Consider the following 16156-nt stretch of genomic DNA (forward strand, 5'->3'; position numbering starts at 1 on the left):
TTTGAGGAAACAAAGTTAAAAAAGTAAATGCATATGAGACAAAGGAAAACAAATCTCGCTTATGTAAATCGTCAAAGAAGCTGGTGATGGGCCCATTGAGCACATAGAAAGTGGTACAAATTATAGAAGTTGCGTGTGTTCCCACCAATAAAGTTGCTGTGTCAAAATATGCAAATATTTTAATTCCATGATTCTTACAATGACAATTCAATGTCAGGCAAAACAGTTTCAACAACATAGACACAATGACATTGCATTTGTAAATTAATTTGCGTAACTCAGTGAAGGTATTGATTCCCCTACACCCCCGCCCCCCACTCCCTCACCCCCGCTTGGTGAATGGTACAGCCTGCATTTGTGTAACCAAAAGTTCTTATGGGTCATTAATGTGTAGACTGCATGCGAGGTGGGCCAGCACAGAACCCTGATGCACTCCACACACCACCTGAATTTCCTTAGTACACTCAGCACCAGGGACACATCTTATATAAGCTGCTGTTTCCGAACGAAACAACCTTAATATTCTTAATAACGTCTCTAGAATGGACATACCCCCCAGATATCCCAGGAAGTCGGACTATCGATCAGATCCTATTGCAATGAGAAGTCCGCAAAAGCCATATGTAATGGCATTCCATACCAGCCATATTGTTTAGCTGCCATTAGGGACACATTGAAGGCTTGCTTGATTGTCCTTAACTCCTATGTAAAACCTCATTGGCTGTCCACAAGCTTATTGTTCTTGTACCCAGGTTAACAGTGCAGCATGTACCTGCCTGCCAAATAATGTGGCTGTTGCATCCAAGGGGTGGGGGCAGGTGAGAGGACTTTGGCAACGCCCTATCACAAGTGTTATGCCAGTTTAATGGCAGTCAGCCATCAACTACTCCAAATGAAACTTGCCATTCAATAATAGGGCCAGATTGTCACATTGCTTTTAAAAAGAGCAAATAGAACTGAATCTTGTTGCCCAAACGGGCATGCTACATTCTGAGGGATTAAGTGTACTTGGCATGTCTCCGAGCTCTGATAGCAGATGCCTAACCTCTACTAACCAGTCCTGTTTGCTCCTGATTAGTACGAAAACATCTTTAACATGTTTCCCTACTCAGGACTGCTTTTACAAGAAGATAATTGTCGATGCTTAACTATGGTGACACCACAGTGTCACCATAGTTAAGCACCAGGAATTTAACAACATTATGCTCACCACACTGGATAAAATTGCCCCTGTCTAACTTAGACCTAGCAAACCAATAGCCCATTTAAACAAATGGTTCACTCCACAACTTAAAGACCTTCTCACCTTAAAGAATAAAAGTGAAACTAATTGGAGACTTTGCCCCTCTAGTGAGAACAAAGCAAAATTAACCTCACTTTCCTCACACTACAAGAAGGAAATTTGCCGGGCAAAACGTAATTCCTACAACGAGCGTATTGCTAACTCGAGCATGAAAGAACTCTTTTCTATACTCAAAGAACTAGAGTCCCCAATTGCTATACCTGATGTCTGTACCAAGGACAAAACCTGGTGTACAGACATCCAACATGCCTTAGCTAATAAAATTAATACACTCCAGAATAAAATTCAACAAAAAAAAGAAGTACTGAATTTACAGCATTCGCCCTACACCCTCTTGCCCCACGATTCACCATCGGCACACAATACTACCTTCCATTTTTCTAAAATGTCTATCCTGGAGGTAAAAAAATTATCCTATAACTGAAGTCTTTGAACTGCAAAGGCGATATTTGCCCAGCTCAATTAATAAAAGATGCTGCCAGAGAACTCTCCCCATTCATAACTAAACTGATAAATGCCTCATTTGCCACAGGTACCATACCTGCCAACCTCAAACAATCTTGGGTGCAAACCCTCCTCAGGAAACAGACACTAGATCCTCTTATTGCCACCAACTACCGGCCCATCACCACGGTCCCATTTCTACTAAAAATATTGGATAAAGCCACATACATCCAAATTCAAAAACGCCTGGAACTGCACAAACTTTTAGGCAATAGACAATCTGGTTTCCATCCACTACATGGAACAGAGACAGCCTTAATTGACCTAAAGTCCCAAACAGACGAGCAGAGAGACAAAGGAAGGACAGTACTCCTGCTCCTACTTGATCTTTCTGCCGCATTTGATTTGGTCAATCACAAGGTCTTATGCCGGCACCTTGACTCTGCAGCCCACTTCTCCACTGGTGCCATCAAATGGATTGAGTCCTTCCTGAGTGAGAGAACCATGAGAGTCTTCTCCCCCTCGTCAGCTGCCGACCCAATACCCATCCTATGCGGTGTTCCCCAAGGGTCTTGCGTCTCGCCTACCCTCTACAATATCTTCACTAAGCCACTGTTCGACGATCTGGACCAGCTGGGTATCACCTACACTAACTATGCAGATGATACTCAGATTCTCCTCCCACTTTCTGGGGATTACACATGGATGGCCACTCATGGCCTGTGTTTGAACGATGATAAGACTGAACTTACAATTCTGGGTTTGCAGGCTAACATTAAAAAACTAGGCCAAGAATTCTCATTTAATATTGACGGGAACACCATCAAAGTCTCCAAGGAACTAAAAACCCTTGGATTCTACCTGGCCTCTACACTGTCCTTCGATAAACAGGTCAAATCCTTCACCTATGCCACGGCTTACACCTGCAAGCTACTTAGAGCTGGTAAGCCGTTCCTCTCCGACAATAGTTGCCTGATCCTGGCTAGAGCTCTAATACTCTCTAGAATTGACTATTGTAATGCCCTATACAGTGGTGCCAATAAATCTACCATCCAAAAGCTCCAAACACTATAGAAAATGCGCTAAGAGCAGCCCTAGGCATAAACAAGAAAACCCACATCTCTTCCCTGAAACGCCAACATAAATGGTTATCCACATCCAACAAAATACAACTAAAAACGCTTTCCTTGACCTACAAAGCCCTTAATATTGCAGCCCCCAGTTACCTTATAAACTCCAGAGAAGAACCTCTCGCAGACCTACCAGAACTGGGAATGCTAACTGTCTGACTACACCCAAATATAAGCTTACCACTATTGGGGGCAATAGCTTTACTGTAAAGGCAGCTAAATTCTGGAACTCACTGCCTCAGGAGCTGAGAGCGGACCAACCTTACCTACATTTCAGGAAAAACGTAATAAAACACATCATTGCTACTGACCCTTAGTCTCCCATTACCCACTGGGGACCTGTCCACTTCCAAAGAGACTTGGTCATCCTGTATTAATAGTGTACTACTGCGCTAACTCTGAAGACCTTGCGATCTACTTGGAAGCCTAAGTGCTTTACGAAGGGCCCCACCTTTGCACGCATATCTTTTTGTACAGTGCCTATTGTTTATTTATGTAACTACATTGGCTACTCTTTGTCTTCGCCCTATTTTGTACATTGTATATATCCTGTAATCATGCAAAACTGTATGTTTTGTAACCTTGTAAATACTGTATCCTTTGTATATTCGTAACTTTTGTAAGCTTTGCATTTCCATATTGTTGCGCCCTTTTACTCACGAGTCTGGTGCGCCTAACAAATGAATAAACAAACAAACCACCAGAATGGGACACCAGTAGGACCTGCATTCATCCTAAAAAAGTCACACTTGTCCCCATTGCAAATGGAGGGGCTGATCCCAAAATGGTACCTTGCAAGAGTCATATCACCAGTGCTGTCCACAACGAATAGAAACAAAAATGCAAACATTTTGAAGCATATTTCAAAGAAAAACCCACTTGTTTTCATAGTTCAGAGTGCAAAGGTGGTAAGCTTGGCAGACAGTTTAGTGAAAAAAGTGGGTCTTTCAATTTAGGTAGCAGCGATCAGAGAAATACGTTTCTACATTAAACAGTGGCCAGCCTCAATGATCAAGCAGATGAAATGGAACCTGTGCTGACTCGATTTCCTCCGTCCTGTATTTGCAGAGCTCTAATTCCTTAGCTTTTGTGAAAAGGAATGTCCTTTCTTGTGAGAAGAATTGCTTTAAAGCTGCTATGTTTTGAACATTATTTGGCAAATGGGAATGAGGAGTATCATTGATGTATGTGGCCTGTAGATCCTCTTTTCACTTCCTGTTTGATGATTAAATAGGGTTGGGCTAGTCGAGGATGCCAGTTTTGTACCTGCCACATACTTAATTTCACTTTCATGATTTCTTTCACCGAGCAGATAGACAAAAGCATCAAGTCTCCAGAGGAAAGCTTGCAGGCCATGTCCTCCCCAACTACTGCCTATATGCGGGGAGAAGGAATTGTTTGCAACTACACAGGATTCCCACGATAATTACCACTGCTACTATAATCGTGATTTCTATCTAGGAATAAGAGCAAGTGACGGAACGCTGTTACCTTCCATGTCACCCAGTCCTTGGGCCTCTGCTACATATCAGGTAAAGCAGAGGGAGAGTTTCTTTAGTGCAAAGGAAATCTGTGATTCAGATTTCTGTATCATTGGACCAAATTTCATGACCACTCCCTACCCGTAGGTGATCCTGTACATTAGGAATGGCAGCTGTTCTTCAAACACTAGTGAGGGAATGAATGCACATTTTAATAAAAGGGAGAGCAAAGCGTCAGCGAGGTACCCCAGGAGCGGCCCTCCTCTGTGTGATGTGTGTCATTGACCACACAAATGGCTCTATTACTATTTGTACATTGTTTATTTACTTGTATTTATTTATTTGTCACACACCGCAACCCAAAGACATCAGGACACATATACATTTACGACAAAACAAAACAGTTCAAGAACCCAGAATAACACAGAGTTTATCGGTTAGTTAAACAGGAGTGTTTTTAACCTTTTTATGAAAAGTCAGAAGGCACTTCTCTGTCCGTAGGTTGTCCGGCAGTTCATTCCAGGCATGTGAGCCCTGAACAATGAAGGAACGACCTTTCCCTCTTGCTCTCTTAAATCTTAACGCTGATGGGTATCTGAGGATCTAGTTGATCTACCCAACTCTTGCAGTTAAAGTCTTTCCTTGAGGTAGACAGCGGATGATCCATACATGCATTTATGTGTCAAAGTAAGGGTCTTAAAGAGAATGCTTGAGGCCACCGGTAACCAAGGGATATCTCTCCTTGCCAGAGTGATGTGGTCCCTTTTGGCAACATTCTTAATGATGCGTACAGCATCATTTTGTGATGTTTGAAATGTATGGATGTTGTTTTTGTTAGCTCCATTCATGAGCATGTTGCAATAGTCAAGCCGGGGCATTATAATGGCCCTCACTAGAATTTCGCAGTTTTTACTTGTGACCTAAGGTTTCACAAGCCCCACCAACCTTAGGTGTTACTGGGATTTGAACGCTATTCACCTATGCATCGAACCCTAGTGAGTAGTCTAATACTACGCCCACGGTTTTAACTTTCTCTTGTACCGAAATATAATAGCCATCAATTAAAAAATTAACAAAATATGGGTCCAATTTTGTTTTGGATTGAGAAGATCCAAATATTAACAGCTTGGTTTTACTGCTGTTCAAGAAAAGGGTGTTAGTTGTCATCCAGATGTTTACTAACCTGTAGATATCTTGGATTACTTTGGAGTCTTTCTATCATCGGCGTAATTAGAGAATATTATCCCCATCTTAACCAGGATACTACATAAATGGCAGAGGTAGATATGCAAAAGTGCTGGAGACAGGCAAGTGCCCTGAGGAAATCCACAGTTGCATGTTTCATAGGGGGAGAAAGCCTGTCCCCAGCATACCCTACACCTCCAGTTAGAAAGGAAAGCTTTGATCCATTCAGTAGTTGCAGGTGAGCATTGCCCTACCAATGATAGGGCAGCCAGAAGCTGTTTTTGATCCAAAAGGTCAAAAACTGCTGAAAGATCCAGCAGCATCAAGAGACCCGTTGGATTGTCTTAATTGCAAGATTTCAGCAAACTCCAAGTGATCCTGTATCTGCATGGTGGCCACTTTGTCTATGATTTTTAAGAGAAATGGGACATTTGTGATAGTCTGAAATTATTGACATCTTTGGGGATCTAATCCTGCTTTTATTAGTAGTGGGATGACAGCTACTTTCTTGATGCACTCTGGGATTGCTCTATGAAAAAAGGTACCATTGGTGAAGCGTGTTAAGAAAGGAGCGAAAATGCAGATATTGTTTAGAATAATTTTGAATGCAATAATATCAACAGGGCAGTGGGAGTGATGCATTTTCCTTGAAGGCTTTTCTATATCGTATAGTTGATTAAAGTCTTCTGTTTGCTGTTATGACACCTGCAATAGCTCTGTGTCCACCAAAAGACTCATAATTATGATTGTCAAGTCAATTACAAGCATGTGCTGTTATGGGATTCATAATCCATAAATCAGAATGTCCTTATAAAATCAATAAAAAGGAAACGTATATGTCTCAGCATAACCAACGCGGTTCTTGGTCCAGTCTCCTACGAGGCTCTTGGCCGCATCATAATGTAGTACTCACACTTTAACCAGTGGTCAAAATGTACAAAATGTAGAAGTGGAACTATGTTCCCTGCTGGCCTGTTATCGCTCCACTCAAACCCCATCGCCACATCCCCTCCCAGGTGCAACGCAAACCTCCACACAAACACACCTGCTGTTTCAGGGAATGCTCAATGCACTGAAGTGCAAGTTTCTACTTCTTCAGTTTTACTTTGAAACAGAACCATTCTGGAACGTTTTTTTTTAAAACAAAATAAAACTATAGGAACAGTAAAACGTTTTATTTTAAAGAAGAGGAGCACCACTCGCACCCACTTAATCCACTGACTACAACTGCCTGTTATTTTCAAAAATGCTCTTTTGCTATTTGCAGAAACTAGTGTACAATTGGAAAAAATAACTGCATGATTCCGTTTTGCTATCCTTACAGATGTGGACCCACTGCTTTAATTGGGAAATGACTGCACTGCTAATGAAACTGACTTCATAATGTCATCGGTTTTCTTTCAGTGACGCTTAACTATCTCTGCATAATATGGGGAATGTCTTGCTAATTTCAGGACAAAGGAACTTGCAGGTAATTTGGCTAAAACAGACGGCAACATTTTTGTGTTGTATTGTGCACGTTGTCCTAATAATATGAATAAAGTTAGGGTGCACGCTGAACTTTTTGCAAAAACCATGATAATGGAATAACAGAAGTGATAATGCCATGATAGCGGAATTGATAATGCCATGAATACGGAAATGTGGCTTCTCGGAAGCTCCAGGAAAATCACTGTTTTAAAAATTGTAATGGACTTGATGTTTACTTTGCAGGAACCAACACGTCTGTCTTTGTCGCGTCTATAATTCCACAATGACCATGTCCTAATAATAATAATAATTTTGCATTTATATAGCTCAACGAACCCTCAGGTATCTGAGCGCTGCTTATTATTACCCATGGTGTGTGGTGCTCATTTATCGACCTCAGAAGGATGAAAGGCTGAGTTTGGCCCTGCCGGGATTCGAATCTGCATTAGCAAGCTCTGCTTGGATGTCAAAGCGAGCGCTCTACTCGCTGTGCCCACTTGACCGGCTATGATGACAAGGGGCTATTCTGTGACTAGCATGATACATTAAGGGGAGTGCTTTAAACCTAAACCTCTGGGCAATAAGTAATAGATGAGGGGGTGTGATGATTCCCGCAGAGTCATCACTGATTCCCTGACCAAAATCGTCTCCCATATGGCCAGGGGATGGGAAGCCGCTACTTAATCCTGACCATGGCATTATGAGGGAGAATCATGTGGGAGGAGATGGCTGTCGGGGGAAGGTGGTGACCCCATAGAAGAGATACAGTATTCTTCCCTTTCTGGGAACACCTCATAATTCCTAAGTTCTTGATGGCATGTTGTCACTATACAAATCCCTCCATTGTAAAACCCTAAAACCCCTTCCTGCAAAACACTCTAGGCAGAATACCATGAATTCCTCATATACACATACCTAACATCTCCTGTCTCTGATGTTTTTCTTCTAAACAAAAATCCTAAACAATATTATTTTAAATGTCCCAGAAATCCTATGGACTCCCACAAAGCCTCAAGTACCGAGACGAGGAAAAAGGAGTTCATGTGGATTGAAAGAAACACCAAGCTAAACATGCAGACTAATTGTTGTAATGAAGTCCCCATGTGCAGGGCATTTACAAATGTTGTCCGTATTCAGAGACCCAGAGAAGAAGGAAGCAGAACAGAGACATAAGGCAGCAGCACAGGAGCAAACTATGCTGGAGAAGGCAGGCACTTCCAAACTGCCGCTCGCAAGCATTACCTACCGGAGTGGTGCGAAGCCAAAAGAAACACTGCAGGCACCGTGGGAGAGCTACTGGCTCCGCGGACATGCCGAGAAGTAGCAGTCTTACCGGGGGTGAATGCAGAACTGGCAGGAGAGCTGGGAGAAGGTCTGCAGTGTGACAATAGCCACTTCAGAGAGGAAACTTCACTGCAGCAATGTGCCAGGTGTCGGGGACGCTGCAGACATCAGTGAGTCTGCCCAGAGCCATTGCGGACCCCAGAGTATACCGACAGGCATGTGAGCAATTAAGAAACAGTTTTTTTAAACATACCAAGTAAAATACAAAACAAGATTTGGACAAGTCTCCATATATGAAATGTCAATATGGGTAAAGGTGGATCAAGTATTGCCACAAGCAAATGAATACTAATGAAGTTAAAAGCCAGAACTTGAACACCTCTCCATATGTGAGATATCAATGTGGAGAAATTTAGATACAGTGAAGTAAAACAACTGTGCTATTTTAAAATACATTGAACTCAAAGATGTCCTGGTGAAAGAAGCTCATCAGGCACTGGGACTTTGGGGGGAATATAACTGGCAGAGAAACATAGCAGGGGATCTGCAAGACCCCAGAAGGGGATTGCTGGCAGGGGAGTACACAAGGCAATCCATTTGAAAGATATGGAAGAATAGGACAACGTATCAAGACACCTGGCAGGGGAGTATACCAAGGGATCTAAGAACCAGATGAAAGGAAGCCCTGGCAGTCAAAACACCAGGCAAGTTAAAGTTGAATAAGCATGTTATAATTGTGGTAAGATACCTGGCAGGAGAGTCTACCAGGGAATTCTATGAACATACAAAAAGATTCCTGGCAGGGGAGTATACCAGGAAGTCCACTATAGTCATAGAAAGAAACGTATTTACTTTTGCAAAACACATGGTAAACCAAGTATACCAAAGCCTAATAAAATAGGCAAGTGGAAGTTGTGAAATTGAATAAAGACTGTTTTCCTTTTCAATATCTAAATAACTGGTGGAAGGCTATAAGCAAAGAACTAAAGAGCTGATGCGACGATTTCTGATGGAGAAGTACATCAGGTGGTCCAATAAGATATGAAAGAGGTTAAAAGAGACACTTTTGCCATCCTTAAGAGGCTGCTGTTTGAAAGAAACATTGTTGCCATCCTTAAGAAAAACTTGTTTGAAAAAGACACTGTTGTCATCCTATGTGAGGTATCCAGGGAAAGGGAAGGGAACCACCCTCTGGATTCAAGTATTTTCTCCTTTGAATAGACTATTTCTGTTAGATGTATCTACTTACTTTAATTGTGAACAATTTTTGCCAAACATAAGTCAGAGACCTTTTCCTTACACTTTTAGTTGTTGCTTTACAGTGTGAGGGCCAGAGTAGTATGTTTTGGAGACAAGCGCAGTGTATCTGCTTTGATGACAAGGCACAGACTGATCTTTAGTTTTAGTTTTCTAGGTAGGTAAACTCTCTTTAGGATAGGGACAGAGGCCTTCATCCAACCTTTGTACTTTAATAAAGATGTCTGATCATGAGAACATTACAACTTTGCACCTGCCTCTCATTTCAGACCCCTCACAGGTGCTACCGGAGCAGGATAAACAGTCACAAAGCCTGATGTATACAAAAAAGTAGTCCAACTATTTGTGATCAAAGAGAAAACATTTTTTTAAGGACAAACAATGTGCTGATGAAAGCCTCAAGAAAACCCTTGGAATGTGTGTGTGATGAACAGGCGGCTACCGTAAAAGTTCCATATCTATTCAGCATGCACAGAATATGAGGAACTCAGGCCTAGTGCTAATGTTTCAAACAATGCAGGTATAATTCCCAGATAAAGACAATTCCCACACAATCTGACCCCGGCACATTGTGGGTTCATACCTGGTCAAGGAAGTGAATTCGCAAGTACTCCAGAGCTCTGAGTATACCCTTTGGAATGGGGCAGCCTGTTCTCTGGACGTTCAGCAGAAAAGGAACACCAAATACATATTTGTCCTTATAGTCGGGTGCTTTTATTTTTCGGATAAACTTTGGAACAGTCCTAAAAAAGAAACAATTTATTAGCCCAAACAATCTTTGTAAGTTTAAACAATATTACACTGTAACCTACTATCGTCAATGCTTGTGGTACATGAACAGTGGTAATTTATGTGCCAGGTTTCTATCATTCAACCAATCCGAGTGTTGAATTAGGTCTCCACTTGGTTTAATAGCAAGCCTACCCAATGATCTTTCCCACAACAATTCTATGAGCATCCCCTTCTTGCCTAATACATTCTGCCACTTGTCCAGACTGTTATCTCCTGCTACAACAATATTTACCTATTCATGGAGTTGCCGATTGTGGATCCCTGGCACCTGAAGTCGGACCCATCTCATGCATGCAAGCCCTGCTAGTAAGGCGTCACTTTTGTATTCATGAGGCGTCACTGTGTACCTCTGGCACCTGCAGTCATCCCTCCTCCTGCATGGAAGCTTGGCTAGGGAATCATAAGGCAACATGTATATATGCATTGAGGGACTGACTGTGCATCCCTGCCACCTGCAGCAGGTCCCTCTTACTGCAAGCAAGCAATGATATGATTGGTTATTTATAACGCGCTTAATACTCAGAGGTTTGTAAGTGCGGACCCGGGTATCAAACCTTTGTTGCTCAGTGTCGTCTTGCTTCCAAGGCGAGCACGCTGCTCCTGTGCTATCCTCCCGAGATGCTAGTGAATTATAAGGCAACACTTAGGTAACTATGGAGGGGCCGACTGTGGATCCATAGTGCTTGAAGTCAGTCCCTCCATGCATGCAAGCCCTGCTAGTGAATTATAAGCTATCACTTTTGTATGCATGAGGGGACGCTGCCAACTGTGGATCCATGGCAACTGCGGATCCATGGCAAATGCAGTCATTCCCATCTCAATCATAAGGCAACAGGTATATATGCATCGTGGGATTGACTGTGAATCCCTGACGCCTGCAGCCATTCCATCGTCCTGCACGCAAGCTATATTAGCAAATTATAAGTCACAGTAATGTATTCACAGATGGGCTGACTGTGTCTCCCTAGCACCTCCAGCCAGTCCCACTTTCCACATGCAAGCCCCGCTAGTGACTCATAGGACCTGCATGCAGAAGGTCAGGGGGAGGAATCCATGGCACACTTTGGTCCACACACCCAGCTCCTACATCTCTCTTATGAATTGAGCCCGCTGGGATTTTGTCAGCGTTTTTTTAGTTTGATCATTAAGGGCAGGAACATTTCAGGTACATGGCATGCGTTTTTGACACGATGCATCTCTCACAAAGATTTCAAAACATTCATTTGAAGGCAAATTGTTGTTAAAATCTATCTCATACTTAGGAAAATTAAATGCCTCCTTCTAGTAATTGACATGCTGAAATATCTCACTGAGATTTGTAAAGGAGTACTGTTGTCTAGGTAAAAGGTAGTGTGAGGTTGGCCCATGGTGATTCCGTGAAGTTTTGAAGAGGTCAGCGTATGTCATGGATGTTAGAAATTTCCCCCATCCCTTTTGACATCACTCAATCTTACACATAGGGCCAGGGTTGTAACATGGTTCTATTTATGTGCAAGCCACTTTCACAGTAAGTTGATGCATGTCAGCTGTTTTTCACTTTTAAGGACTGCAACTTAATTGATTATTATTGGCTGAAGAGGAGAGCTCAAGAACTACTGGCTCCTTTTGGGATCAGGATAATGCAATGTTCCATTTTTTTGGTGAGCCCGGTTGAGCCGACCCAATCTTTCACCCCCCTCTACCCCCCCCCCAACACAGGTTAATGGTAATGATTAGTGGCATTGATTATTGCAGTGCTTACAAGGTGGAGGAATCCAACAGGACGCCCTACGCAAACCATCAAATTATTGTTAAGGATTGCCGATCTGTTGTGATAGAGAACAATCATTGATTGCAGCACACTAACGCATCCTTTGGAGGTGCTGTTGTGCAGTCATGAACATTAACTTGTGGATACATTTGGGGTTCCAATAAGTTGGGGAAATGTTGGATTGCCCCAAGTATTCTGTGATCTCTAGGGTTTCTCCATCATACTGCAGTGTAGCTTGAAACACAGGGAGTAGATCAAATGATTATCCCCATCTGTATGAAAGTATACACTTCTCTGCCACATTATATTAATTTAGTTATTTAGGATATTTGTTTAGTGAGAAGAGCATGTTGCTTTTTGTCGACTGCAAATTCTAGGCAATCATTTGTGTTGGATAGTGGGCCTGTTTTCATTCTCATCTGCCATAAGATTCCCTAGAGACACATGACTCGTTAGTAGAAAGCAGGCTGCACCTTGAGACACTTATACACATATACATATCTCTTTGTGTTCAAAGTTTTTTTAAGGCATAGCAGTTAAGAGAAAACAAATCAACTACTGGCACTTTTAGGGTAGATTATGAACACACTGTCCTATTACCAGTTCCATCCTTGCTTGCTGGAGGGGGAGTATTTGTCCATCAAAGCAGTGAGCTTTAGCAAAGCCAGCTTCTGTATTCGGTTGAGGTGGGCGGCCGACTGGCTGTCGATCTGCGTCAAAATATTTTCCAAATATGTACATTGTCCCTCAGACCAGTTTTGCCTGTTAGATGTGGAACACATACATAATTATTCACTGCCAATAACATTATTTTTTCTACAGAGACGTGACTGTGCTACTTACATGGTTTCAGAGGTGGCGATCTTAACATACTTCTTTCGAATTCATTGCCTTTACAAATATTTACTAGGAATAGCCTCTTAGCCTTAAATAGACTATTTCTCATTAGCAGACAGTGAGGCTTAAACCTTAGAGAAGCATCCTAGATCACGTTAATATGTTGTCACATTTATGGAGCAAGACATGATATTTTTGGGAATAGAGTTTTGCTTAGTATGCCCACATATCAAAGGCAGAACTAAAACTGACCTGCTGGAAAGTGGTTTTGATGAGTCTGATCCTGAAATGGTTATAAAGGGTAAAGGTGGTGAACCACCATCATTATTATTCCCACAATTATTGTCTGTGTCGTTAATTGGAATTCTCCTAGACTGTTTTGCCAAATGTTTTTTTATTTTAAGATGAATGTCTTTTGGAGAAGATGGAGATGGTGACGTTGAATCATTGGCAAAGTCGGAGTCCCCTTCGTCAGAGAACTTCTCTGTCCATTGGTTGACTAATTTCCGGAGTCCATTCACATGCTCCATAACATTGTCCAGTTCTGAAAAAACATCGTCATCATCATCATCGTCATCGTCATCCTCATCATTTCCATCATCATCCTCATCGTCTCTGCCACCATCTTCTCCTGTTGACTCGATAGCATTAAAATGCAGTGGGATGCTCGGAACATTGTCATATATGCTCAACCGATTATCCAACAAAGAAAGAGGACTTGGAGGTGCCTCCGGATCCTTACTACTGGACGATCGCACCCGGTTCCGTCTGCACCCATGAAAACTTCCAGTCCTCCAGTTAACAGAAGTGTTGTCAATCGGAGATAAAATACTGTTTGTAAGTGCTTTGGGAAAAGTCCCAGGCTTATGCCCATGGGGTATTTGAAACATCTGATTCCCGTGCAGATTTATTTCGTTCTTGAGGTTTTGTTCAGATACATCATTCCAAATGGAGAGCTTAGCAGGGTCAAAGTCTTCTGCGTATATACCTGCTCTTTTAGTGTGGCTTCTGACCCTGATGACGGGGCTTGGAGTGCTCACCGTACTACTGTTCTCCGATGGACTGCTGCTGCTGCAGGTTGGGGGGGAATAGGAAAAATGTTGTTTAACCTGACCATCAGCCAGATCAGAAATGTTTACACAATTAAGGTTCCTCAATTTGTCCTCGTTTAGTCCATCAAGCAGCACAGGACAACTTATAATAGGCTTGCCTTTTAAATGGCTACCCCTCTTTACAGTGGAGCTCTTTAAGCGCAACTTCTCCATTTTCCTAAGGAGGCTTTTGCCCTTTTTAATTGGAGTCTTAGCCAAATGTTTTTCTTCACTTATGATATTCAGGATCTCACTGGGAGAAGGGGAGCAGCTGAAGGTGGAGTCTGGGGAGGCCAGCTTGCTTGAGGAGCATCTTGAGGAGCTCCTGCTGGTCTCTAGGTCATCAAGCGTTTTTGGGAAGTTGGCACTGTAGCTATCTCCACTACTGGAACTGTGAAGCGAAGACACGTCATGCTTTTCTCGGCAGTCGGAGAATGAGATATCCTCTTGGTCAACACTCTTGTACCTCGGGCTGTCTGGCAGTGACACACTGGAGCCTTCCTCTAGAGTAAATCCTTCCAAAGTCTCCAGCCTTGACCATCTTTGGCTGTGCCGTTCATATGCCCATTTATTGCTTATAGCGCAAGGCTCATCCTCTTCCGATTCATCACTCTGCAAAAGAAGGAGAAACACTGTAAAAATGCTCTACTAAAATGCAGGTACCTTCAGTTAAGTGCAACTCCACCAGCCTATGAACATTGCCATACCCATGCTAGAAACATTTAAAATCAAATATAGCAGAGCAAATTTTGGCATAGCTTAACTGCCGGTCATGATGAAAACTGACAACTCAGTTGTACAAGTTTGGTGCAAACTCCCTCTTGTCTTGCAGGGATCTGCATTGGCAAATTCTGAAAAAACAAAGCACATACGGCATATAGATGGGTGCCGGATTCTTCGCTTCCTTGTTCTCAACATATTTCCAAGCCAGAAGTATGCCATTTTTTAACTTGGGTCCTTCCTTTCATCTATCTTCCTCTCTACCTGTGGTGTTCCCCAGGGGTCTAACCTCTTGCCCTGGCTTTTCAACCAATAACTGGCAACTCTCGCCCACTGCATTGCAATTTTCTGCTCAAATTTCCAGTGCTACGCTGACGACACTCGACTCATTTTCAGGCTGCCCTCTGCCACCTCCTCTCCTTCTCTCATCTCTGATTGACTAACTGCCATTCAAGATTGGTGTGCCGCCAATAATCTTGGTCTGAATGCCAGCAAGACAGAGATCCCCCTCATCGGCACAGCTTCACCATCCTTTCCCCTCACTCTCTGGCCGGCCTCCCTTGGCCCTCCTCCTACCCCCACCTGCGAGGCTAAGAACCTCGGGGTCATCTTTGACTCCACCCTTTCCTTCTCCGCCCACATCTGAGGTCTCTAAAAAGTCAAATTTCCGACTGCACCTCCTCAGAGGTACTCTGACTTTCCTCCCCTTCCCCCAGAAGCTCATGGTATGTCAAGCTCTGTTTCTCTCTAGCTTGAACTATTGTAACAGCCTCTATCTAAATCTACCTGCCTCTACTGTCCGCCCTCTGCAACTAATCCAGAACAGGACTGCGAGATTTGTCCTTGGCCTCAAGCCCTGGGATCATATCTCTCCAGCTCTGAAATCTCTCCACTGGCTCCCAGTGGATGCAAGGATTAAATTCAAAACCCTCTTCATTGTCCACAAGGCTTTCTGGGGCCTGGGTCCAAAATACCTTCAGCTATCCCTCTGCAAATACCTCCCCTCTCGAGCTCTTCGCTCCTCTACCTCCAACTCACTCGGGGTCAGTCATTTTTTCTAAGAAACAAGCTGGGGGTAGATCTCTGTCTTCAGCTGGGGCCTCCCTCTGGAACAGTCTCCCTGCCACTCTAAAATTTGAGGAGAACCATCTCCGGTTCCGGAAGCACCTCAAGACCTTCCTCTTTTCTTCTGCCTTCGCTCCCCCTCTCCCCTGCTGATCTGTTCTCTTGGCACCGTGCACCTGGCCACACTCTGTCTTTTGGGCCCAGGTACCTGCTCATCCTGCCACCCTCCCGCACTGCCTCCGGGCCATCCCTTGCACTGGGGTCTGTATCTGTACCCATACAGCCCCCCCTTTTTCTTCCTGCACTTATCAGACCTACCCTTTCTGCTGCCTTAAACCTAGCACTTG

The 16156-nt window shown here is 43.2% G+C and overlaps 1 protein-coding gene across 1 annotated transcript in view; it reads right to left on the reverse strand.

Annotated features, from left to right (window-relative positions):
- The window catches only part of LOC138582719 (rho GTPase-activating protein 7-like), a 142835-nt gene that overhangs the window by 51041 nt on the left and 75638 nt on the right, over nucleotides 1–16156 (reverse strand). Inside the window, exons 5-7 of the mRNA XM_069654298.1 lie at nucleotides 13186–14636; nucleotides 12697–12858; nucleotides 10138–10297 (exon numbers count right to left, since the gene is read on the reverse strand). Of these exons, the coding sequence (XP_069510399.1) occupies nucleotides 10138–10297; nucleotides 12697–12858; nucleotides 13186–14636 (1773 nt within the window). The remainder of the gene's footprint in view (nucleotides 1–10137; nucleotides 10298–12696; nucleotides 12859–13185; nucleotides 14637–16156) is intronic.

Source organism: Ambystoma mexicanum, chromosome 3q, assembly GCF_040938575.1.
Source record: "Ambystoma mexicanum isolate Mex_15411 chromosome 3q, UKY_AmexF1_1, whole genome shotgun sequence".
In the NCBI taxonomy this organism is placed as follows: Eukaryota; Metazoa; Chordata; class Amphibia; order Caudata; family Ambystomatidae; genus Ambystoma; species Ambystoma mexicanum.